Source organism: Papio anubis, chromosome 1 (genome assembly GCF_008728515.1).
Source record: "Papio anubis isolate 15944 chromosome 1, Panubis1.0, whole genome shotgun sequence".
NCBI classification, from domain to species: domain Eukaryota; kingdom Metazoa; phylum Chordata; class Mammalia; order Primates; family Cercopithecidae; genus Papio; species Papio anubis.
In genome coordinates this window covers 91,595,676-91,619,665 of record NC_044976.1, presented here as the reverse complement: position 1 = coordinate 91,619,665, position 23,990 = coordinate 91,595,676, and the positions used below count along the sequence as shown (strand labels likewise).

Below are 23,990 nucleotides of genomic sequence, written 5' to 3'. Positions count from 1 at the left end.
GAAATGCCCTCACTTCTGCTATCAACACAGTCAGGTAAGACAAGGGAAGAAAGTAATTTACTTATTAAAGAAACTACCTCAGAAGGTCCTCAGCTTAAAAGAAGGAAGTAAAACAGATAAACCCTTTCGCCTAGAGAGATAAAAGATTCTACTTCCCCAGATGGCCTTGACAGGGAGTGGGTTCTGTGAAATCCATACTTTATAAAGGGAAGGGAAATGTCACCAGACTTTCCTATCTGTAGAACTTTCTTAGAGTCTATAAAGAGGAAAAATATAACATGGGACCAGCTGTCAATACTTCTGTTTTTTAAAAAGAAAACCACCTTTGGAACAAAATGAGACCACACTGGAATGGAATAGGACATCTTAGACATGACAAGTTCTAACTTGGTGTATGATTATTAAGAGGCAACCCCCCAATCCTGCTGAGTCAACGGGCAGAATCTATTTTCAGTTTCCAACTTGTCCTGAGACGCTCTAAGTCTCTTGCCAAGTTGAATCAGTGCAGCATCTGTGGGTACCGATTAAGAACTCTACATTACCTAGGAAGAGAGCAGCAGAGAGCGTCAGGATAAAAGCATCCAAAAGTGAAAAAAATTCGCCAACTATCTAGTCATGGAGCCAAATCATTTGTTAACAGCAGGAAAAGGAAAGACCTGCTCTGGTCGGTCCAAGTCCCTATTCCCTGGGCAACTAGGTGTCTTTTTCTACTTCTTCTGACAGTCCCAGGCAGGACACTGGCCTGAGAATCAAGGTCTCATTGGAGGCTTCTTTGCTTGGGTGCTTGACTTTTGCTGCCCCTACCTCTTGCTGAGACTGTGCTCTTACCTCCTGACCACCCCTTTTACTCACTGGGTTTCTAACCCTGCCTGACTTTTGGCATGCCTGGTCTTCTAAAGCATTCTCCTTTGGGGTTTCTGATCTCTTTTGTTGCTATCTGCATGCCTAGTTTCTGGCATACTCTAAATTCTGCCTGCCTCTGGCTTCTAGGTCACTAATTTGTCCTTTGGTTCTTGGGTCCTTCTCGACTCCTGTTTTTCCATCTTGCTGGCCCATTGCCTGGCCAAGACTCTACTTGCAGCTTCCTTCACCTATTCGATATTTTTAAATCTGTTTTTGCAAAACACAATCATTGTTCACAGTCCCAGAACTGACACATATTTAGAGCTTGAAGTGGAGTAATCAAGAGGAAATGCCTTTTTGGAAAGAGGAAATGCAGGATTAGAGTGGAGGCAAGTTTAGTCTTCTTTACAACTGAATCTCAGGAAGGCAATAATGGAGAATATAAAGTGAAAAATACCTGAATTCAAATAGAAATCCTTTTATTGTTGGTAATTTAAGTAACAAAATAGTAATCTTCTAAGAATAATTTAAAACAAGAACCCTGATAGATCACTACTTTTTTTTTTTTTTTTTTTTTGAGACAGCGTCTCACTCTGTCACCCAGGCTGGAATGCAGTGGTGAGATCTCGGCTCATTGCAACCTCTGCCGTCCAGGGTTCGAGTGATTCTCCTGCCTCAGCCTCCCGAGTAGCTGGGATTACAGGCACCTGCCACTGTGCCTGGCTAATTTTTTTGTATTTTTAGTAGAGACGGGGCTTCACCATCTTGGCTAGACTGGTCTTGAACTCCTACCTCATGATCCACCCTCACTGACCTTCCAAAGTGCTGGGATTACAGGCGTGAGCTACCACGCCTGGCCTGATCATTCCTTCTTAAAAATATTCTGGGTTTTTTTTTTTTTTTTTGAGAGTCAGGATGAGGAAGAACAAAAGTTCTGTTTTTCATATCATGAAAATGTAGCTCCTTTGAACTAAATGTTTTTAGCTCATTATCAAATTTTGAATATATGAATTTAGATCTTTTAATGGGTAAAATAATTTAAAATTCAGTTATAATAACTTATTTTTAGTATCCCAAATTTGAAACCAATGTTTAATTTAAATCTAATTGAACTGTGCTATTTTCATAGCGATTCACTGGCTCCTTTTGAAAGTTTTTTTTTTTTTGAGACGGAGTCTCGCTCTGTCACCCAGGCTGGAGTGCAGTGGCCGGATCTCAGCTCACTGCAAGCTCCGCCTCCTGGGTTTACGTCATTCTCCTGCCTCAGCCTCCCGAGTAGCTGGAACTATAGGCGCCTGCCACCTCGCCCGGCTAGTTTTTTTTTTTTGTATTTTTTAGTAGAGACAGGGTTTCACCGTGTTAGCCAGGATGGTCTCGATCTCCTGACCTCATGATCCGCCCGTCTCGGCCTCCCAAAGTGCTGGGATTACAGGCTTGAGCCACCGCGCCCGGCCTGAAAGGTTTAATTTTAGGTTGTAGGAATTTAAGACAGATAATTCTTAAGGTACCCCTATAGTAATCAGTTCTATAACAACAACATGTTTGTCTTATAGATAAATATGTAACTCACTCTTGTCCCTTCAAAAATGATGAATTATGTGACTCTAGAGTTGTATAGCTGTAATTTTCCTTAGAATCAGAAAAACAAATCCAGTCATTTCTATGTCTGCCAGAATAGTGAAACATTTGTTTTATTTTAAAGTGAGTAGAGCTAAGTAGCAGAAACAGATACGGAGTTTGCCTGTAATAGAATTCTGGGTGTGCACCTTCACAGCATGACCTTGGGCAAGTTACCCAACCTTTTCCCACCTGAGAAAGATTTTTAACCAACTCTAGCCACACATGCTGTGACCTTGGGCTCTTCCTGTGAGTCCTTATTCTTATAACTAGAGATAACTGTGCTGTGCAGGCAACTGGAAATTAAATTTTGCCTTCATACAGGTGGTGGTTATAGACCCTGGCAGTCTTTGAACAGACTTCCCAGTTACCACCTCCAACCTGCTGGCCTGAATTTCAGAGGAGTCTCTCCCTCTGAACTACTTGATTCTGTGTCAACTTGATTCTATCCAGCTGCTGCCTAATCCAACACTGACAACTGCTTTCATGAACTATAGCCTGATACCTGGAACTATTTTGAACACTTGTTGGCCCTGTCAGCATCACCAAGTTCCAGTCCATCCCAGCGGACATGTTCAATGCTGGTTCTCTTCTCCTCTCTGGTATTAGCAGGCCATACTTGGCCCACTCCAAGATGTCAGATACGTGATTCTGTATTGTATAATCCTGCAGCATCAAGAAATAGTTAGATTATATTCATTACAGTGTTTCATAAAACAGAGACATGGGTGTCACAGTTCAAAAAGATCTCTATGAATGTAACAACGGTCAACAGTTTTACAAGAGTTGGTGCCTTAAAGGGACTAGTTTTGTTTACTGAGAAAATTAATTTGTGTGGAAAGCTCATTTCCCTATAACTCAAAAATAAATTTTTACCTAAAGCTTTTTGGGAAGGTTTGTTGAAGATGCTGGCGCTCCATTGATTTGTTCAACAACAAGAGTAATCAGGCTGGGCGTGGTGGTTCATACCTGTAATCCCAGCACTTTGGGAGGCAGAGGAGAGCAGATCACCTGAGGTGAGGAGTTTGAGACCAGCCTGGCCAGCATAGTGAAACCTTGTCTCTACTAAAAGTACAAAAAAATTAGCCAGGCATGGTGGTGGGCACCTTGTAATCCCAGCTACTCAGGAGGCTGAGATGTGAGAACTGCTTGAACCCAGGAGGCAGAAGTTGCAGTGAGCCGAGATAGAGCCCTTGCATCCTAGCCTGGGCAACAGAGCAAGACTCTGTCTCAAAAAAACAAACAAACAAAAAAAAAGTAATCATACACAGCCTTATAGCAGGACATTTTAGACATCTTTTTCAGACTTCTACATGAGTCCAGTGCCTACTCTGTGCTAAGCATCATGCTGAGCACTTTATAACAGAACCCCATTTAATCCTCCTGTTGCTGAAGATGAAACTGAGGCATGGAGATTTGAAACAGCTGGCCCAAGGTCATATAGCTAAAAAGTGGCAGAACTAAACTAAACGGAGAGCCTATCTGTTTTCAGTGGTTCTTGTAGAGCTCCTAACCACTATAATGCAAAAAAGAAACATTGAAAAACAGGAAAAAACTCAGGAAAAGATGAAGAATATGCTCCACAAGAAGTCTGGAGTCCTTATTACATTTTCTGAATTTGTTGGTTCTAACTGGATTTTACTGGGGGTGATCAGCAAGGAAACATCTGGGTTCTCTAAGATCTTTACTGTCATCTGAGAGAATCAAATGTTTCCTGGACTTGGATGGTTATTCTTGTGCTCGAGAGAATTGGAAAGTGTTTAGGGTTAGTCATCAGAAGGAAGAACGCACTACAAATCGCCCGGTGAACAGTGCTCTTGTAGTGCCACCGGAGAACATGGCATATTCTTATACACAAAATTAAGAGAGTAGGGAAACCCTATTGTGAAATACTATTTTAATATGACATTGTCATGCTCGCTTTGACAGCTCATACACTAAAAATGGAACCATATAAGGAAGACTATCATGGCTTCTGCACGATGACAGGCAAATTTGTGAAGCATTCCATATTTTAAAAATCTGTATATTATGACATTGACAGTTTATACAAAATCCCAGAGACTATTGCCAGAGACTGAAAATGTCATCAGATGGTCTCAGGACAAGTTCATATCCTCCTGAAGTCTATAACCCACCACAATAAGGTGAATCCTTAAGTAACTTCTATGTGATATGTCTCATGTGATGTTCATTTCTGACATTATTGCTGCAGTCACTGTGAATTATCAATATAAGTCTTTTAGTGCAACATTTTCATTAGGAGGAATTTCAAGATCCAGAATTAAAAGTGTTATGCCTTAAGTCAGACAAAATCTTAGCACCAAATTCTTATAGGTGTTTCATTTTCTTGAAGAACTATTCCAAAAACCCCCAGCACTTCTTCAGGGAATGTACTGATAAGAATAAAGAACAAAATAAAGATTGTCATTCATGACTGTTTCAGATTTTGAATGCTGCTTTTCAGGTAAAAACCTTTTTAAAACCTATTTTATTATTATACTTCTTATCTTCTTGGAAGCCTTATTTATTCATTCATTCTTTTATTCTCTTAAGAAATGTTTATGGATTACCTTCTGTAGGCCAGGTGTTAAGGAAGTAACAATAAATTGTAATTTCCCTTCAAATTCTTATCATTCTTCCTCTTTTTTTAAAGCATTGTATTCTACATTAAAAGCAGATACATAAAATACCTGTCCTACTTTATAAGTTTCTTGTGTTCCATACTCTGAACAGCATTTTATAAAATTTTAGACACAACAGATTCTTAATATTTGGTGGTAGTGCTAATAGAAAACTAGGGAACCACTGTATTTTTAAATTCCAATGTCCAATGTGCCTTTTCATAGAAGATAAAAAAGAGCTCTGTCTCTCATTTCAGTCTATGTTCTCATGATTCAATCGCAATAGATTTCATTTTTCCTGGGGTGCAAATTCAGTCACCACCCTGGCTTACCAATACCCTGCATCATCTAGTGGCCTGAGAAGGTAAATATAGACTACACAGTATATGGAAAGAATTCACTTGTCCTGTTATCTGAGGAATTTCAGGTAAAACATGGAATCATTAATCCAGAGCCTAATCTTTCTCTATTCTCTTCATTTGCTCCTTTCTTGCTTCCCATTCTGAAGCTTCAAAGAAGCTCCTCTTTAAGTGTACTTTCCCAAGTCACTGCTATGATTTTAACTCAGAGGTGGCTAAGCCAAATGCCTACAGGGACCAGATGGGAAAGATAAATAAATGCTGAGGGCTGAAGCAAGAAAACTAGGAAGTGAGAGGGTCTATAGCAGACCGCAGGACAAGTGCCACACAGAGGTCACACCAGCCCACCGTTGGTGTGTGTGAGAGGCTTGGTTAGCTGATCTAATTTTCAAAAGAGCCAGAAATCTAGATGTTTATGTAAAATGTCCCAGTTTGTAAATATTGGAAGAAACAAAATACAATCTGCCCAGGGCTGACATTAGCAACCTGTGTTCTCATTGGTATTGAATTTAAAGCACTGAAAACACCACAGGTTTCCGAAATGTCCTTGAAGAATGTCAGTTGAATTCTGTGATCTAACCTTACTGTCAAAGCAAAAGAGAAGGGAAAAGATTCTTATCAGGAGTGTGATTTGATGTTGGTCTAATTAGTACATTTTCATTAGTCTAATTAATAGGTTTCCATTCTGCAGTTTTAAAAAAATGTAATAAAGTAACTTTTTTTAGGTGAGAAAGGGGAAATGAAACAAATATATATTCAATTTTAAAAATATATATTCAAATTTGCTTTTATTTATGTAAAAAATTGGCACTGGAAGGATAAATTTAAAACTAAAACAAGTGATTACCTATGGGGGGTAGGACAAGGGAGAGTAAAATTTCTCAATGAATACTTTTAATTTAGTTTTTATTTTTGAACCAGATGAAAATATTACATATTCAAAAATTACAATAAATTTTAAAATAAAAATAAAAAACATTAAAATAACATTTTAAAAATTACCTATTATACGGAGAAGTAGGATAGGTTGAAAAATAGAGACTGGGCATCGTGCCATGTATCTGTAAGTCCTAGGTACTAAGGAGGCTCAGATGGGAGGATTCCTCGAGCCCAGGAGTTCTAGATTATGGTGAGCTATGATCATGCCACAGCACTCCAGCCTAGGTGACAGAGCAAGATTAAAAAAATAAATAAATAAATTAGCATAAAAATAAAAAACTATAACATTGTATGAGGGAAGAAGAATTATAAAAGTTCAAGAAGAAGAAAAGGGAACAATGTTATATTTCTGATAGCTAAATAAATAATCTTATAACTTAAAGGATGATACTCTTTAAATGGTATCAAGGTACATGATACTAAGGTATCAAGGTATTTATATATATTCCACTGGATACACTTAAGAGTTGTATGACAAGTTTTTGGGTTTTTGTTTGTTTGTTTGTTTTGTTTTTTTAGATGGAGTCTCGCTCTGTCATCCAGGCTGGAGTGCAGTGGTGTGATCTCGGCTCACTGCAACCTCCACCTCCCAAGTTCAAGCAATTCTCTGCCTCAGCCTCCCGAGTAGCTGGGATTACAGGCACCTGCCACCACACTTGGTTAAGTTTTTTGCTTTTTAGTAGCGATGGGGGTTTCACCATCTTGACCAGGCTGGTCTTGAACTCCTGACCTCGTGATCCACCTGCCTTGGCCTCCCAAAGTGCTGGGATTACAGGCGTGAGCCACCGCGCCCAGCCACAGTTTTTTGTTTTTTTTTTTAATGCCAATATTTACAACACAAAACTGAAAATTACTTTCTTTACAATTGTTTAATTTTATGATAAAAATTTTGGATGTTGATATAAAACATCAGAGAATTCATATATTTTTCAAAATTCTTTTGATAATGTGCAAACAAGAAAGTTGAAAGTCCACTGATCTTGATTTTCCTGTATTGGAACCCACTGGAGTAATTTCTTTGTCTCTGGAAGGCCAATGTTACATTACATGTGACAATGACTAAGAGGCTACAAATTAGCACCTCTGAACACAACCATATGAATTAGTTTTGGATTAGCTAGGTTTTACTTAGAAAAAATGAAATTTTTAAGGGCCATAAGAACAGGCACTAGCACAAGTACATTTGGATGTTTGTAAAGTAGGTCCAGTATATGACATAAAGGATGGCCAGGCCTCTGCAGTGAGAGTTCAGGAGAACATCAGACCAGAGGCAGAAAGGATCTTGCCTAAATTTGCCAAGGCCAACCTGCTTGGATCCATCTTGGGACTCATCCAAGTGGATTTATAGCCAAACTGCAAGTCCAGTGATACAAGAGCTCACTGTACCCACCTGGGTGCAAGGTCCTCAGCATGGGCCCTGGAGGGCCAGGGTCTTGGGGCATGTGAAGACAAGGGAAGCAACTGAAGTCTGAAATGAAAATCTTCTAAACTACTTTTCTCCATTCAAATAAAACATTAATTTCATTTAGTCTTGGGTGATTCTAAAAGGAAACCCGAATAACCATTTCTTCTCATTTGGTTCACATTTTGTCCTTGTTATCCTTGTTTATATCCTTTACCATGAGAAACCCCAGACCACCAGGCCTCCCTCACTTTCCACCTGACCCTCTCAAGGCTCTTCACATCAACTATTCTGAACTCTTCTCAAGACTCCCCAGTTTCTTGAGAAGTCCCACTGTGCCCTCTGTCTATCATCAGCAAAATCCTCTATATCCTCAACTGCTTCTTTAAATATCTCCTGCACCTTCTTGTCCTAACGCCAACCTGGCTGATTCCTGTGGATGCTATTGTCCCTGCAGCCTTCCCAGCGCCCTCATACCACTGGAGTGGGAGGGAGGAGAGGGCTCTTCCTCGCTTCTTTTTTAAGCTATTCTTCCTCCCTCCTAATTCCTGCCCCTGCCCATTATCTTTTTTAAAACTCATGTCCTCTGATGTTGTCAGTCACCTTCCCCATTCCTCACCTACTCACTCACAGTCACTGTCTTATTTATCAAGGACTTTAGCTTTTGCTACTGACATCTTCCCCAGCACCTCCCTTGTCCTAAGTCTTACTGTTTTTAATACACATGCATATAATCTGTATGACAGTCTGTCCTTGACTCTCTTCCAATGATCCTGCCTCCACATCCCTTAGCCATTCACTGCCATGGTCGCATATCCCACCCTAGGTTTCATCACTCCTCCATAGTCTCAATTTCATGGATCCCACTAAAATTACCACATTGTTGTGGTCACCCTGCAGAAGAAGCCAGATGGGTTCCTGCACCTAAAATTTAATTTGGATGTTGAGACTGATGATGCTACACATGCACCAAGAGGGTGTGAAAAAGTTTGTTTACATACTGCAGCTTTCTGGGGAGAGCAGGGCAGGCTCCCAGACTGGTTCAAAAATGGCTTAAGGGAGCAAAGAAAGGAGACTATCTTAGGATGTCATGGTGGTTAAGGGGTAGGACCACAGTGAGGGCTCTCTCATATGGGCTGGGTCTTGCACGGTTTGTACTTCCTGCTGGCATCAAAGGCATCTAGGCTTTCTTATGTTTGCACTGGGGAAACAGGACTGGCAGGGCTTCAAAGCTGTCAGTACATATAAAAAATGGAGTCAGACTTGCAATATAGATACATATTTAGAGACAGTGTCTCACTCTGTTGCCCAGGTTAGAATATATGGTACAATCATGGCTTCCTGCAACCGCCACCTCCTGGTCTCAAGGGATCCTCCCGCTTCAGCCCCCGGAGTGCACAGGTGCACATCACCATGCTTGGGACTACAGGTGCACACCACCATGCTTGACTAATATTTAAATTTTCTGTAGAAATAGGGTCTTGCTATGTTGCTCAGGCTGGTCTTGCACTCCCGGCCTCAAATGATCCTCCCGTTCCAGCCTCCCAAAGTACTGGATTTACAGACACGAGACATTATGCCCAGCCGCAGACTATTATATACCTCCTATATTTCTAGATCATTCTCTCTTTTCCCTAGACTCCTACAACCCCTCAACCCCAGGACAACTTGCAATTTATTGATCCTACCACCTTTTCACTGTCCTTAACCTCTCCTTATCCACTGTTCCCTCTTTAATCATCTTACGTTCCATGGTGAATCGTAATCATGCCCTTGCTTATATCCTCAACTTCCTTGCTCTTATTCCTTTGGTAAAATGTGATTAAACAGAATTCTCAGCCTACTCTTCCCAGGAGCTAATTATTGCTGGAGAAAGAAGCACACTCATACTAACTTGTCTCACTTAAATTCATGACCATAAACTGAAGTGGGCCCTACATGACACTCAACAAGCACACAATTATTTTCTGGTCCATTGTCTTCTCATTCTCCTAGATGACATTTTACACCTTCTCTTCCCTTTTCACATAATCTTTCCCACCTCCTCTCAGCTGATAGCATTCCCTTCTACATCTCTAAGAAAATTGAAGCAATTAGAAGAGAACTTCCAAAGATTCCTATTTACCATGCCTACCCACCTGCCTGCCTGTTTCCATAGATGAACAGTCTGTACTCCTGTCTACAGAAGATCCTTCCACTTGTGTGTTAGTTTTCAAACGCTTTTTCTCTCTCAAGGACACCACTCCAGCACTTCTCACTTCTTGTTTCCACATGAATTTTCCCGTTTCTTCCAGATCATTCCCATTCAAAACAAGTATTTCTGCCCCCACCACTTTTTTCTTTTTTCTTGTTTTTGTTTTTTTTTTTTTTAAAGAAACAGGGTCTCACTCTGTCACCCAGGATGGAGTGCATTGATGGGATCATAGTTCACTGCATCCTTGACCTCCTGTGCTCGGCCTCTCCCCATTTTTTTTTCAATCTTCTTTTGACTCTGCTTCTACCACCAGTCACTGTCCCAGATTTGGGCTCCCCTTTGTAAACAAACTTCTCAAAAGAATTGTTTGTATTAGCCATCTCCAGTTTCTCTCCTCTCATTTTTTTCTTAAACCCACTCCAATCAAGTTTTTCCTCTATTGCTCCACTGAAGGGTTATCAATGGCCTCCATGTCACTAAATCCAACAGTCAATTCTCAGTGCTCACTCACGGAGGAGCACTCCCTGCTAGGTCTACGAGCTTCACTCGGCTTCAGGGCACCTCACTCGGGTCTCCCACTTCACTGGCAGCTCCTTTTCAGTCTCCTTGGCTGGCTCATCCACTACCCTGCCTTAAAGCTGCATTGGTCCCCAGAGCTCCATCCTCAGTCATCTTCTATTTACACTCACTTCCTACCCATGATCTTAGGCAGTCTCATGGCTTTAAACGCCATCTAAATGCTGATATCTCTCATATACCTCTAGCTTGGACCACGCTCCTTAATCCTAGACTCATTCACACATACAACTGCCTAATCAAGATCTCCACTTCAATTTCTAATAGATACCTTAAAATGTAACTTGTCGAAAACTGAACTCCTTTTTTGCCTCAAACTTCCTCTACTTGTAGTCTTCTCCATTTCCCTTGGTGTTTCCCCCATAACCTTTATTAGCATTCTTATCCTATTTGATTTTATTGATTACATTTTTATTTATTGCCCCTCTCTCTCATATCCACCAGAGCAAGGATTTTTGTCTGTTTTGTTTATGTAACCCAAACAACTTGAATAGTGCCTGGGTACTCATAAATCTTTATTAAATGAATGCATGAAACCACTAGGATTCACCCTTATCTTATTCTGAAATTACCATCTCTTAACCCAAACAAAATCAATGAAAAATTGGTTTGTCTGCAAGCAATAAAATAAGACCAAGTAGCTGTAGTTCCAGCTACACGGAAGGATGGCTTCAGCCCAGGAGTGTGAGTCCAGCCTAGTCAACATGGTAAGACCCCTCTCAAAAACAGAAAGAACCACCACCACAACCAAAATCACCGAGGTTTAAAACCTGTGTCTGTGTGTGGGTTGAGGGAAGGGGCAGACATGAAGGTATCTCTTCAGGAACAAGGCACCTGAACAAGGCTTATGTAAAAACCAAGTGAGAAAGAGTAATGGTTTGCTTCTGGGGAAACCGCTTCTCAGAGAAACTGGCCCGAATGAGCTCTAACGGGCCACCTAAACTTTGTTAGCATCACGTTTAAAGGTGGTAGGTGGGGTAAAAAGCAGCCAAAAAAAAAAAAAAAAGCTTCTTCCATTACAAGTCACTTGGATCAACAGCTGTTCTCCTAGTAGGGTGGCTCTTTTTTCCCTTATTTGGAACTCATTGTCAAAAGAAAGACACCACACCCAGTGTTATGTAGCCTTAACCGAGTAGCAGGCCACGTCCCAGGCTCCCTGCCTTCAGGACTGTATTTAATTCGGTGTTTTTGTTTTTGTTTTCTTTTGAAATCAGTGTTCCTGGGTGGGGCCAGGAAAACTCTGAAGCTGTTTTAAAAACAATATAAACAAAAAAGTCGGAATTTTTTAAAAGTACATTTTTTAAAAAAGTTGTAGGCCATTCGAGGCTAACTGGAGAGTGGTAGCGGGGCACCGACTTAAGCAGCGGGGCGCCCTGTCCGCGTTCGACGCTGAGCCCAGTCCTGGGGGGATGCCCCGGTCTGCGTCTCCAGCTGCGGCAGACGCCCCCTTCCCTCGACCGCCACCAAGAGCGAGGGAGGATGAGCCAGTCCCCAGGGAAGGAGCCCCAAGCTTCCCCTGAATTTCGAAACAACCCGTCCAGACACGTACTGACTCCAGAAGCAGAGTCCATGGGGAGCGTCGGTGCTGCCGGGGCGGGTGGCGGGACGCGCAGCGAGGCGCAGCGCGGGGAGCCGGAAACCAGAGCAGACTGCGAAGCCAGCGCGGTCCGGGGGTCGCAGCATCAGCCAGCAAGGCCCACGACCCAATCCGCACAGAGCGTGCAACACCCCCGCTCCCGCGGCGCCCCCTCCCGCCTCCACGCGCCTCCCCTTTAAGCTCCAGGCGCAGTCGATTTGTGTCGGCGGAGGCGAGGTGCGACTCCCCTTTATGGCGGAGTAGGCACCAGCCTCTCTGACAGCCGCGGCGGCCGGGCGAACAGAGCAGGAGGCCGGGCCTCCGGTCGCCAGCCGCCCTTACTGCCGCCGGGCCGAGGGGAGCGCGGCGCTCGCCGCGGCGGGGGCGGAGGAGTGGGCGGGCCCGGCCGGGCAGGGGGCGGGGAGGCTGGGGGAGGCGCGGGGAGGCGGGGAGCCCGGCCGCCAGCGCTCGGGTCCGCCTCTGACTGCAGCGCGGCGGGGCGATGTGTGATTACCATGGCGAGGAGTCTCTGTCCGGGGGCCTGGCTAAGGAAACCCTATTACCTCCAGGTAGGCCGGCGGCCGCCCAGCCACCCGCTGCGGGAGCACCCGGCCGTGCGCCCTGCCGCGCAGCGCGGGACTCGCCCCCGCTCCCTTCCTCCCTCCCTGGGTCTGCGCCCGCCCGAACCCCGCTGCCCCCTGCCGTCAGGCACCTGGCGGCGCGCCCTCCCCTGCCCCCTCAGCTGCGCTGCCGACGCCCCCCACCGCGGCCCTCGCGCCTACCGCGCCGCGGCCAGCCGGGCTCCAGGGCCCGGGTCGTCCCGCCCGGGTTCGCCCTCTCACCCTGAGAGCCCCGAGACGTGACCTGAGTACGACCCGCGCTCCGGGCGCTGCCCGCAGCCCTGCGCCCCTCCAGGCGGAGCTCGACGGGCCGCCTTCTCCCTGGTGTTTTCGGGGCTTTCCCCCCTCCCCCGTAGGCCCCCGCAGGTCGGCTGCTCTTGACTCCGTGTCTTGGGTCTTAAGTCGGTGGTAGGAAAGGTGGTGTAGCATTCCTCCGTATCTTAGAAAATTATGACAATTTGTCACACCAGTGTTTCACCAGACACCAAAAAGCAGCGTGTGCCTCGTGCCGAGCCCCTTGGTTGGGTCTTTCCATCACACCCAAGATTTAAATGGGAGGTGGAGATCGATAAGCCTGAACCAGGCGGATGGGTGTTTGCTTTTTAAAGGAAAGGGGCTAGTGGCTCGTCTTTGGATCCAAAATACCCCAGCAATGCAAACGTGATTCTCAGTCATGTCGTGTGTACTGTTCGCGTGTTAATTTTTCATGATTTCCCGTTCCACCCTCTGTTCCGCTGCCAGTCTGTGCCTTGGAACCCTACTACTGCCTAAGTGTACTGTTTGGTCACCAGGGGGACCTAGTAGACACCGCGAGTAGCTGAGCGCAAATCCATCACTCCGATGGAAAAACAACTACAAATCAATGCGTTGCGTGGGTCAGCAGTGTTAGCCAACGCTGCATTCAGAGGACAGTATTCCTTTACCGCTTGCATTAAAAGGCCTAAAGATATTGGTAGATGATTTAGGGTCAGCTGGTGCTTTTATAAATTATGAAAAAAGTTGAGAAGATAACCATCATTGGGCAAGTAAATCTTACATTTTTGTTTGAAAATTGTATTAAGTCATTACCCTGAAACGAGTGATGTACTGCAAATTGGAAGAATGATTTGACAACCCATGATATTAAGCGTGTACGAATAAAACTGAGTCTTTGTAGCAAGCATCACCAATAGTAATTGGGCCCTTGAGTAACACTCTCAGAACCCTGTCTAGAATTCAACCCAGGCCAGGTACCTCTTTGTAGTCTTTTATGTGAGTCAAAAAAAAAAAAAAAAAAAAAAGAAACAAAAAAAAAACTCTTACCCGCCAGGCACAGTGGCTCACGCCTGTAATCCCGGCACTTAGGAGGCCAAGGCGGGCTGATTCCTTGAGCTCAGGAGTTTGAGACCAGCCTGGGCAACATTGTGAAACCCCGTCTGTACTAAAAATACCAAAAAAAAAAAAAAAAAAAGAAAAAGAAAAAGAAAAAAAAAGTTGGGTGGGATGGAGGGGGCCTGTGGTGCCAGCTACTCCGGGAGGCTGAAGTGGGAGTATGACTGGAGCCCCGGGGCGGAGATTGCAGTGAGCAGAGATCACGCCACTGCACTCCAGCCTGGGCAACAGAGTGAGACCGTGCCTCTTAAAAACAAACAACAACAAAAAAAAACAAAAAACAACAACAGGCGGTGCGCAGTGGCTCACGCCTGTAATCCCCACACTCTGTGAGGCCGAGGCGCGGCGGATCACGAGATCAGGAGATCAAGACCATCCTGACTAACATGGTGAAACCCCGTCTCTACTGAAAATACAAAAAATTAGCCGGGCGTGGTGGTGGGCGCGTGTAGTCCCAGCTACTCGGGAGGCTGAGGCGGGATAATGGCGTGAACCCGGGAGGCGGAGCTTGTGGTGAGCGGAGATCGCGCCACTGTACTCCAGCCTGGGCGACAGAGCGAGACTCTGTCTCAAAAACAACAACAACAACAACAACAAAAAGTGTTTTACTATGGATATTTTTATACATTCAGAAAACAGAAAAGAATAATGAACTGTCATATGCCTATCAGCCACCCTCATCAATATTTTATTTCATTTCACCTCGCCCAAAACCCTCTTCCATCCGTTATTTATTTATTTATTTATTTATTTATTTATTTAGAGACAGGTCTTCTGTTGCCCAGGCTGGAGTGCAGTGGCGCCATCTGGGCTCACTGCAGCCTCGACTTACCAGGCTCAGGTAATCCTTTCGCCTCAGCCTCCTGAGAAGCTGGGACTACAGGCACACACCACCATGCCCATCTAATTTTTGTACTTTTTGTAGACACAGGGTTTCGCCGTGTTGCCCAGGCTAGTCTCGAACTCCTGGGCTCAAGCAGTCCTCCTGCCTTGACCTCCCAAAGTGATGGGATTACAGGCATAAGTCACCATGCCTGGCTGAACCAAAGTATTTTAAAGTAAACCTCAGGCATCACATCATTTCATCTAAGTACCTCAGTATGCATTTCTAGTAGATAAGGGTATTTTTAGATGTAATCATAATACCATTATCATGCCTAACAAAGTTAACAACAATTTATTTTTTCCCACCCCCTTGTAGATATGCATGAACCTGAGATTACTGACTAAATCTGATTTGCCATGGAGTGGGTTTACTGTGATTTCAATGGGTCTCTCTGCAAAAAGCAAAACAAAAAACCCTCCTCTTACCAGCTCATTTATGCCAGAAATTCTTCTTATGAGGGAAACTAGTTTCATTTCATGTTTTGGAAGAATGTCTTAGAATACAGATGTTTGGTTTAAGTAACTTTTCCTATGAATGCATGTATTATTTTAATTTAGAGTGAGGGTATAACTATTCAGCAGGTATGAGAGATCTTGTTCTGTTTGGGGGTGGGGAAGGGTAAGAGGACAGGAAGAAGTTGGATTTATTTCACAGATAGAGGAAAGAGATGGAGGGCCAGGAAGAGGAGAGAAAGGCTGCAGAGACCAGCTTTGTATACTGGCAGTTTTGCTGTTTATCTTTAACTGGATGGGGTCAAAGACCAGTTATGTCCTGAGGTGTTCAGGCCTTAGGAGCTGTAAGTTCCCTTTTTTCTGCAGTGTACAGGAGAAAACTTCCAAGCAGTCAGCTTACTTGTAAAGGAACTTCATTCTCAGTATTTTTATTAATCCAGTGGCACTTCATAATGCTTTTGGAAAACTGTAGCATTATGCAATTAATGATATAGTTTCAGCCATAACAGACATTCATGAGCTAATGCAGGCACCTTATCACTGTTTATAGCTTTGCTTATATAGCAAAGGAGATTCTACTGCCTGTGAAGAAAAGAACTTGTGTGGTGTATGTGTACAACAGAATATTATTCAGCAATAAAGTGAAATGAAGTTCTCATACACACTGTAACATGGATGAACCTTAAAAACCTTAAATATATGAAACCAGTCACAAAAGATCACATATTATTTCATTCATATGAGATGTCCAGAATGGGCAAATCTATATAAAGACAAAAAAATAGATAAATGGTTGCCTGGGGGGGAAATGGGGAGTAACTACTGATGAATACGAGGTATTCTTGAGGGGGACAGAAATGTTCTAAAATTGATAGTGGTGATGGTTGCCCAAGTCTGTGAATATACTAAAACCTACTGAACTTTATACTTTAAATGAATAAATTGTAGGATATGTGAATTATTAGTATATCTCCATAAAACTGTTAAAAAAGGAAAATAAATGAACCGAGTTTATCTCATGAAAGTGGTCCTTCTTCTCTCTGCCTTTTGCTGCAGATTCCACCAAGGCCAGCTTTTTGGTGTAGGGAGCACTTCCTCCAGGGGAGCCGAGCAGGCACACTGTTAGTCTGTGCAGCCTCTCTGTGGGCTAGGAGGACTTGTGACCTGCCTGGAAGAGCCAACAGACATTTACCTGAGCAACAAGCTGCTCATGGCAAGGCATCTTGCCCAGAGCAAGCAAGCTAATTTACAGTTCCGTGTTTTCTAGATATTTTGTTGAAACATTACTTGGGAAATAACACTTCCTGGACTGGCTAAATGATGCAGCACATTGAACAGAGTAGAATCCTGCCTCTGAGATCAGAAACTGTGGGTGTATTAACTGTTTAAACCATTTTTAGAAGTATTTTTCTTCCATGTGCCATTATAGTGCATACTACTTGTGGCCTGCTTGGGTGTGATAACCCAGAATGACACCTGCATTTGTCTGTTTTTAGCAGTGTGTTTTCTACAAACTAGGATCTACTTTGTTTAGGGTTTACTCGTAGTCTGAGTGAAGCTGATAACACAGCAACCCTGTAATTTGTTGGTTTTGGTTTAAAATACCTTCTTCCTTCTCACTATTGTTAAGTCCTGAAAGAATGAAAGTTAAGACAATTCAGCATAATTCTCTGTACTTAGATTATACACATTTTCCATTCCAATCATTCTGCCTATGTGTTCTGTTGCATATGAAAAGTTGGTACAGTTCTAATGGAAATTTGAAGTCCCATATACTTGGGTCCTTTGAAGGTTTTCAAGCCCTTTTGCTTGTAAAGGGCTTAAAGTTTTTGAAGTATCCTCTTGAAAATGACTGCCCTAGCAATTTCAGTATGTGTTCAGTAGGGTTGTCATGAGTGAATAGGTAGTAGGCATGTTCTAACTAGGGTGTTGGCACTTGTTTAACATTTCTGATACCTGGCACTTTGGCTCATATTAGTACAATTTTTCAAACATGACTTCTGTGGATAGTTTGGTTCCTTATGAGTTAATGTGGATATTTTGTGAGATTTAGTGCCAGACAGGGTTACTGATACAGATTAACTGGTAATAGTAGTAATGTCGCCAAATACTGTAGTAAGACTAATATGGCTTTTTGCCCATTTTCAGTCTCTGGGATTATTTTAAATCTAAGGATAATTAGAGCCTATGGTTGTTCCCTATCCTCCAAAGACAATAGAGGGAGAAGATCTGTAGTTTGTATAGTTCTCATTAACTTTATTAGACCTGCTGTTCAGAGATTAGCTTTTGCCTTTGCCTGAAACTTAATCTCCAGAACTATGATTAGCTTTCTGAGACTGGTATGTGTACAGAGAGCCATTTGATATTACCATTAGTTGCTTTTGAACCTTTGTTAGAAGCTCAAAGAAATGGTGAATTCTCAGGGAGATTGCATCCTTACCACATTTCTTTCAGACTGGACCATACAGTAAAAGTGTTTCTTCATTGTAGTCTTCTCAGTGCCTCAGATTTTGTTTTTAAGTTAAAGACTTTAAATGTTTTAGAACCATTTTAAGTTCACAGCAAAATTGAGAGGAATGCAGAGAGATTTCCCATATACTCGTCGTCCTGACACATAAATAGCCTCCCTCCTTTTCTTTTTTTTCCCCCTTTTCTTCTTTTCTTTTCTCTTCTTGATACAGGATCTCCCTCTGTCACCCAGGCTGAGTGCAGTCTGGGTGACAGTCATGGCTCACTGCAGCCTCTACCTCCCATACTCAAGTGATCCTACTGCCTCAGCCTCCTGAGTAGCTACAGGCACATCCCACCAAGTCCAGATAATTTAATTTTTTTTTTTTTAAGAGACAGTGGTCCCACTGCATTGCCCAGACTGGTCTTGAATTCTGTGCAGCAGATCTCTAGAACTTCTTCATCCTGCAAAGTCGAAACTCTACCCATTGAACGACTCCTCATTTCCTCCTGCCCCTGGCCCTTGGTGACCACATTCTGCTTTCTGTTTCCATTAGACTGCTTTATACTTCATAAAAGTGGAATCACACAGCATTTGTCTTTTGTGACTGCCTTATTTCACTTAACATGATGCCACCCATGTAGAGTATGACAGGATTTCCTTCTTTTTTAAAGGTGAATAGTATTCCATTGTATGTATATTCCACATTTCCTTTATCCATTCATCAGTCGATGAACATTTAGGTTGCTTCTACCTCCTGGCTATTGTGAATTGTACTACAATGAACATGGGAGTGCAAATATCTCTTTGAGATCTTGCTTTCAATTTTTCTATATATCCAGAAGTGGGATTGTTGGATCACCTGGTCATTCTATTTTTAATTTTTTTAGGAACCTTCATACTGTTTTCCAAAGTGGTTTTACCCTTTTACGTTCCCACCAACAATGCCCAAGGGTTTCAATTTTTCCACATCCCTGTCAGCACTTATTTTCTATTTTTTTTTAAGAGTGACCATTCTCACGGGTGTGAGTTGATACCTCATTGTAGTTTTTATTCACTTTCCTGATGATTAGTGGTGTTGAACATCTTTTCATATGCTTATTGGCCATTTGTGTATCTTCTTTGGAGAAAGTTCCTTCTTGATTTGTTGTTTCAGATTGATATTTTTATTCAACAGGGTTATGTGTTATTGAGAACAGAGTTCACCTTTCTTAAGTACAGGGTAAACATGTTTGAAGATATTCTCCCAAGAGAGATTTTTAATGTATTAATAAGCTTCTGAATTAGTACATCCATTTCAGATGTAGCATGGTGTCAGAGTCATAGACTATTAGATCTTAGAGCTAATGCCACAAGTTTTACTCCCTGTCCCCCATTGCTTGAAAATTGGGACTCCTTATTTATTTTAAATCTAAAATGTTGATCAGGCTGCCATCCTATGTACTCTTCTTTGGATCCTGTATTTTTTTTTAAAAGCCATAAAGGATTTTTTTTAGATTATAGGGAAATTTGAAAATGGACTGTATATTGGATAGTAGTATTGTATCAATGTTAAATTGTGCTGTATGAGATAGTGTTCTGGTTTTTAGAAAATATAAACTGTAGTGTTTTTTTCAGGCAAGGTCTTAATCTGTTGCCCAGGCTAGAGTGCAGTGGCGTCATCATGGTTCACTGCAACCTAGCCTTCCGGGCTCAAGCGATCTCCCACCTCAGCCTCCCAAATAGCTGGGACCACAGGCATGCGCCACCACATCTGGCTAGTTTTTGTGTTTTTTGTAGAGACCAGGTTTCACCGTGTTGCCCAGGCTGATCTCGAACTCCTGGGCTCAAGCAATCGGCCCACCTTGGCCTCCCAAAGTCCTGGCATTACAGGCGTGAGCCACCACACCCAGCCAAAACTAAAGCCTTTAGGGTAAAAAGTATCATAATGTCTGTAACTTACAGTTACAGTAATAGTTCAGGAAATATTTCAATATAGTTCAGGAAAAATATAGTTCAGGAATAAATAAAAAATAGTTCAGGAAAAAATGTTTGTATACACATATGCAGAAAGCAGGGTTTCTTAATCTCAGCATTAATGATATTTTGGGCTGGATAATTGTGTGGGACTTTGTGTTGCAGGATGTTTAGCAGCATCTGTGGGCTCTACCTGTTAGATGTCAGTAGCATTCCCCCAGTAGTAACCATCAGATATGTCTCCAGACATTTCTGGTGTTTTTTTTTTTTTTTAAAAGAGTGGCCATTCTCATGGGTGTGAGTTGGTATTTCATTGTAGTTTTAATTTCATTTTCCTGATGATAAGTTGTCCTCTGGGGGGCAAAATCATCTACAGTTTAGAATGCCTGATACAGAGAAGGAGAAGGTGGGGGGCGGGGGAGTATTTATGTACATTTAGGAAGGGTGAAAAGGCAAATAAATTAGAACAATGTTAGCAGTTGATAAATATAGGTAGGTATAGGGTATAAGAGTATTCATTGTATTAGTCTTCGAAATTTTCTGTAGGTTTAAACATCTTCAAAATATGTTTGGGAAAAATAAATTAGACTGGATTTTATAGTAATTGAGTATGACTGGAAATGTATGAACTCTGTTCAAAGTTACATCTCTTAATAGAAAAATGAGATTTGACAGAGTATTTTAAGTCAGTGATTAAAGAATATTAGTTTTGCAGTGCTCCTGTAACAAATTACCACAAATTTAATAGCCTAAAACAACGCCCATTTGTTTGTACCCTGATCTCACAGTTTTGTTAACTTAGAAGTCAGGGCATAGTGTGACTCAGCTGTTTCTCTGCTCCAAGTTTCACAAGGTTGAAATCAGTGTCATCAGGGCTGAGTTTCTTTCTAGAGTTTTGGGAATGATTCGGCTTCCAAATTCTTTACAGTTGTCAGAATTCAGTTACATGTGGTTGCAGGACTGAGTCTCCATTTGCTTGCTGGCTCCTGGCTTGGGATTGTTCTCAGCCTCTAGAGGCCACCTGCATTTCATGGTTCGTGGTTCCCTTTCTCCATCTTCAAAGCCAGCAACTATGGGTGGAGTCCTTTGTTTCACATCTCTCTGCCTCCCTCTTCTGTCTCATCTCACTAACTCCTCTGCCTTCCTCTTCTGCTTTTAAGAGCTTGTATGATTACGTTGGATCCACTCAGATAATCCAGGATAATCTCTATTTTAAAGTCATCTGATTAGTAACCTTAGTTCCACTTGCAAAGTCCCTCCTTCACAGCAGTACTTAGATTAGTATTTGAAATAACCAGAGGGTGGAAATGTTGGTGGATATCTATAGAATTCTGCCTCCACAGGAAGATATAATTGAATTCTAATAGTAAAAAAAGTAAATATTTCTTAAAATATTTTGTGCCTTTTCTATTAATATTAGGTTTAAAGATGGTACCAACGAAGAGATTTTTATAAGAGAGCTATGATTGTATTAATCCTTCTGGCAATAACGGTGAAAGGAGTTTTGGATATTTATTAAAGGAAGGAAAATGAAAATAGCTGCTAACAATTACATTTGGAAATACTTGTTTTTACCATAAACACTATTCTTTTTTGTTTGTTTGTTTGAGACAGGGTTTCCCTCTGTTTCCTAGACTGGAGTGCAGTGGCTCACTGCAGCGTCGTCCCAGGCTCAAGCAAGCTATCCTCCCGCCTCCCAAATACCTTTTGAATGCATCATCTCATCTTCATTCTTCTGCTGTTACTGTAATTCACATCCTCCTTTTGTCTAATTAGGCCCATTGTAATAGCCCAGTCTGCCCCTTTCAGATCTGTCCTCCACATTGCTTCCAAAGTAATTTGTTCAGGTCTCGCTTCCTGCTGGTGAAATCCCTCAGTGGCTTCCCATTGCCTTTAGGAGACTATGCAGAGTTCTGAGCACCACTCTTCATTTCTTGCCCCTTCCTATATTGTTGTTCCATTCCTGCCACTGCCACCTCATGCACCATTTGCTCTATCAGTCCTGAAAAGCTTCCAGTTTCCCAGACAACATGCTCTCATGTGTCAACGTGTCTACCCCACCTTTCCTCTTTGCCTTAGAATGTCCTTTCCCCGTTTGTTCTCCATACCCATTCATCTGGTTTATTGTCTTTTTTTTTACTTGTCCTTTAAGTCTCAACTTGAAGAGGAAGTGACCTTTCAGCAATCCCTCCTTAATACTCCACAGTATTAGTGTACCTCTTCTGTGACCCAAACTGCGAGTGTATGATACCTGGCACACTCTTCTCTTAAGCACTTACAAGACTGAAATGTTGTCAGTGGTTTCCATATCCTTCTTCCATCCCAAACTGTGATCTCTTTGAGAGCTAAAATGTCAGTTTTCTCTCTGTCTTTTGTGGCTAGGGCAGAGCGGATGTTGAAAAAATATTTGTTGAATGAAATGAATCAGCATACATGCTTGTAAAGAGACAGAGTTTTATAGAACTGATTAAACTAATTCCTTATCTGAAAGAACGTGTACACAGCAAGTCAAATAGTATAGATGAGCTTATGATACAAACTTTGTTTCTCCTTCCACCTTATCCTACCCCCAGCTTTATTCACTAAAGGTAGCCTCTCTTTAACCATTTATATTTTTGGATTTCCTGGTTACTGTGCCTCTGACTTCTATAGCTGTATGTCTAAAGAAAACTGTACACATCCTGGGAGGTGCATAAGATGCTTAATTTGAGTACTGAAAGAAATTATTGCCGGGCGCGGTGGCTCACACTTGTAATTCCAGCATTTTGGGAGGCCGAGGTGGGTAGATCATCTGAGGTCAGAAGTTCGAGACCAGCCTGGCCAACATGGTGAAACCCCGTCTCTACTTAAAATACAAAAAAATTAGCTGGGCGTAGTGATGGATGCCTGTAATCCCAGCTACTCGAAGGCTAAGGCAGGAGAATTGCTTGAACCCGGGAGACGGAGGTTTCAGTGAGCTGAGGTCACACCATTGCACTCCCGCCTGGATGACAGAGCGAGACTCTGTCTCAAAAAAAAAAAAAAAAAAAGAAAAGAAAGGGAATTATTTGAAATTTTATTTATCATACACTTTTTTTGGAAAGTATATTACCTTTATTAAGTTTTTTAAGTTCCTTGAATATACTTCCTGGAAGAAGGTGAAGTTCTAATTTTGGGGGTGGGAGTGGGAGGGTAGAGAAGTGGGTAAGAAGAATGTCAAATCGTTGGTTCTTTATTTGTATGCTGTTTTTAAAAAACGAAGTTAACTAATCCCAGCACTTTGAGAGGCCTAAGTGGGTGGATCACCTGAGGTCAGGAGTTCGAGACCAGCCAGGCCAATATGGTGAAACTCCGTCTCTACTAAAAATACAAAAAATTAGCCAGGCGTGGTGGTGGGCGTCTGTAATCCCAGCTATTTGTGAGGCTGAGGAAGGAGAATCGCTTGAACCCGGGAGGTGGAAGTTGCAGTGAGCCAAGATTGTGTAGTTGTACTCCAGCCTGGGCAACAAGAGTGAAACTCCACCTCAGTGGGGGAAAATATATATATATGTGTGTATATATATATATATATCTATGTGTGTGTGTGTGTATATATATATGAATATGAAGTTAACTACCTTTTAGCTGGGTGTGGTGGCTCATGCCTGTAATCCCAGCATTTTGGGAGGCTGAGGCAAGAGGATCACTTGAGCCCAAGAGTTCGAGACCAGCCTGGGCAACATAATGAGACCCCTGTCTCTATTTTTTAAAGAAAAAAGGTAATTACCCTTTTAAAAATTTTTAAAAATTATTTTTAGTTGACATAATTGTACATATTTATGGGGTACAATGTGATATTTCAATACCTGTTCCATTCCTTCCACCACCACCTCATGTACCATTTGCTCTAGCAATCCTGAAAAACTTCCAGTTTCCCAGACAACATGCTCTCTCATGTGTCAGCGTGTCTACCCTACCTTTCCTCTCTGCCTTGGAATATCCATCCCACTTTCTGTCAGCTACACTTTTACTTTTATACTGCCAAAGTTGATAACATTTATATTTTTTCCTATTATACAACCAAGTCTCCATGTAAGTATAATGATCAAATCAGGATAATTAGCATGTCTATCCCCTTAAACTTTTATCATTTCTTTAAACTGGGAAC

The 23,990-nt window shown here is 42.2% G+C and overlaps 1 protein-coding gene and 1 non-coding gene across 2 annotated transcripts in view; both read left to right on the top strand.

Annotated features, from left to right (window-relative positions):
- Nucleotides 1-4,373: 4,373 nt before the first annotated feature.
- Nucleotides 4,374-4,477, top strand: LOC116272071. Its single transcript, XR_004180797.1, has one exon. It is a non-coding gene; the product is annotated as a U6 spliceosomal RNA (small nuclear RNA).
- Nucleotides 4,478-12,408: 7,931 nt separating this feature from the next.
- DIPK1A (divergent protein kinase domain 1A) overlaps nt 12,409-23,990 on the top strand; it is a 120,212-nt gene continuing 108,630 nt past the window's right edge. The window contains exon 1 of the mRNA XM_003892207.4: nt 12,409-12,699. Coding sequence (XP_003892256.1) covers nt 12,646-12,699 — 54 coding nt within the window. The 5' untranslated portion in view covers nt 12,409-12,645. The remainder of the gene's footprint in view (nt 12,700-23,990) is intronic.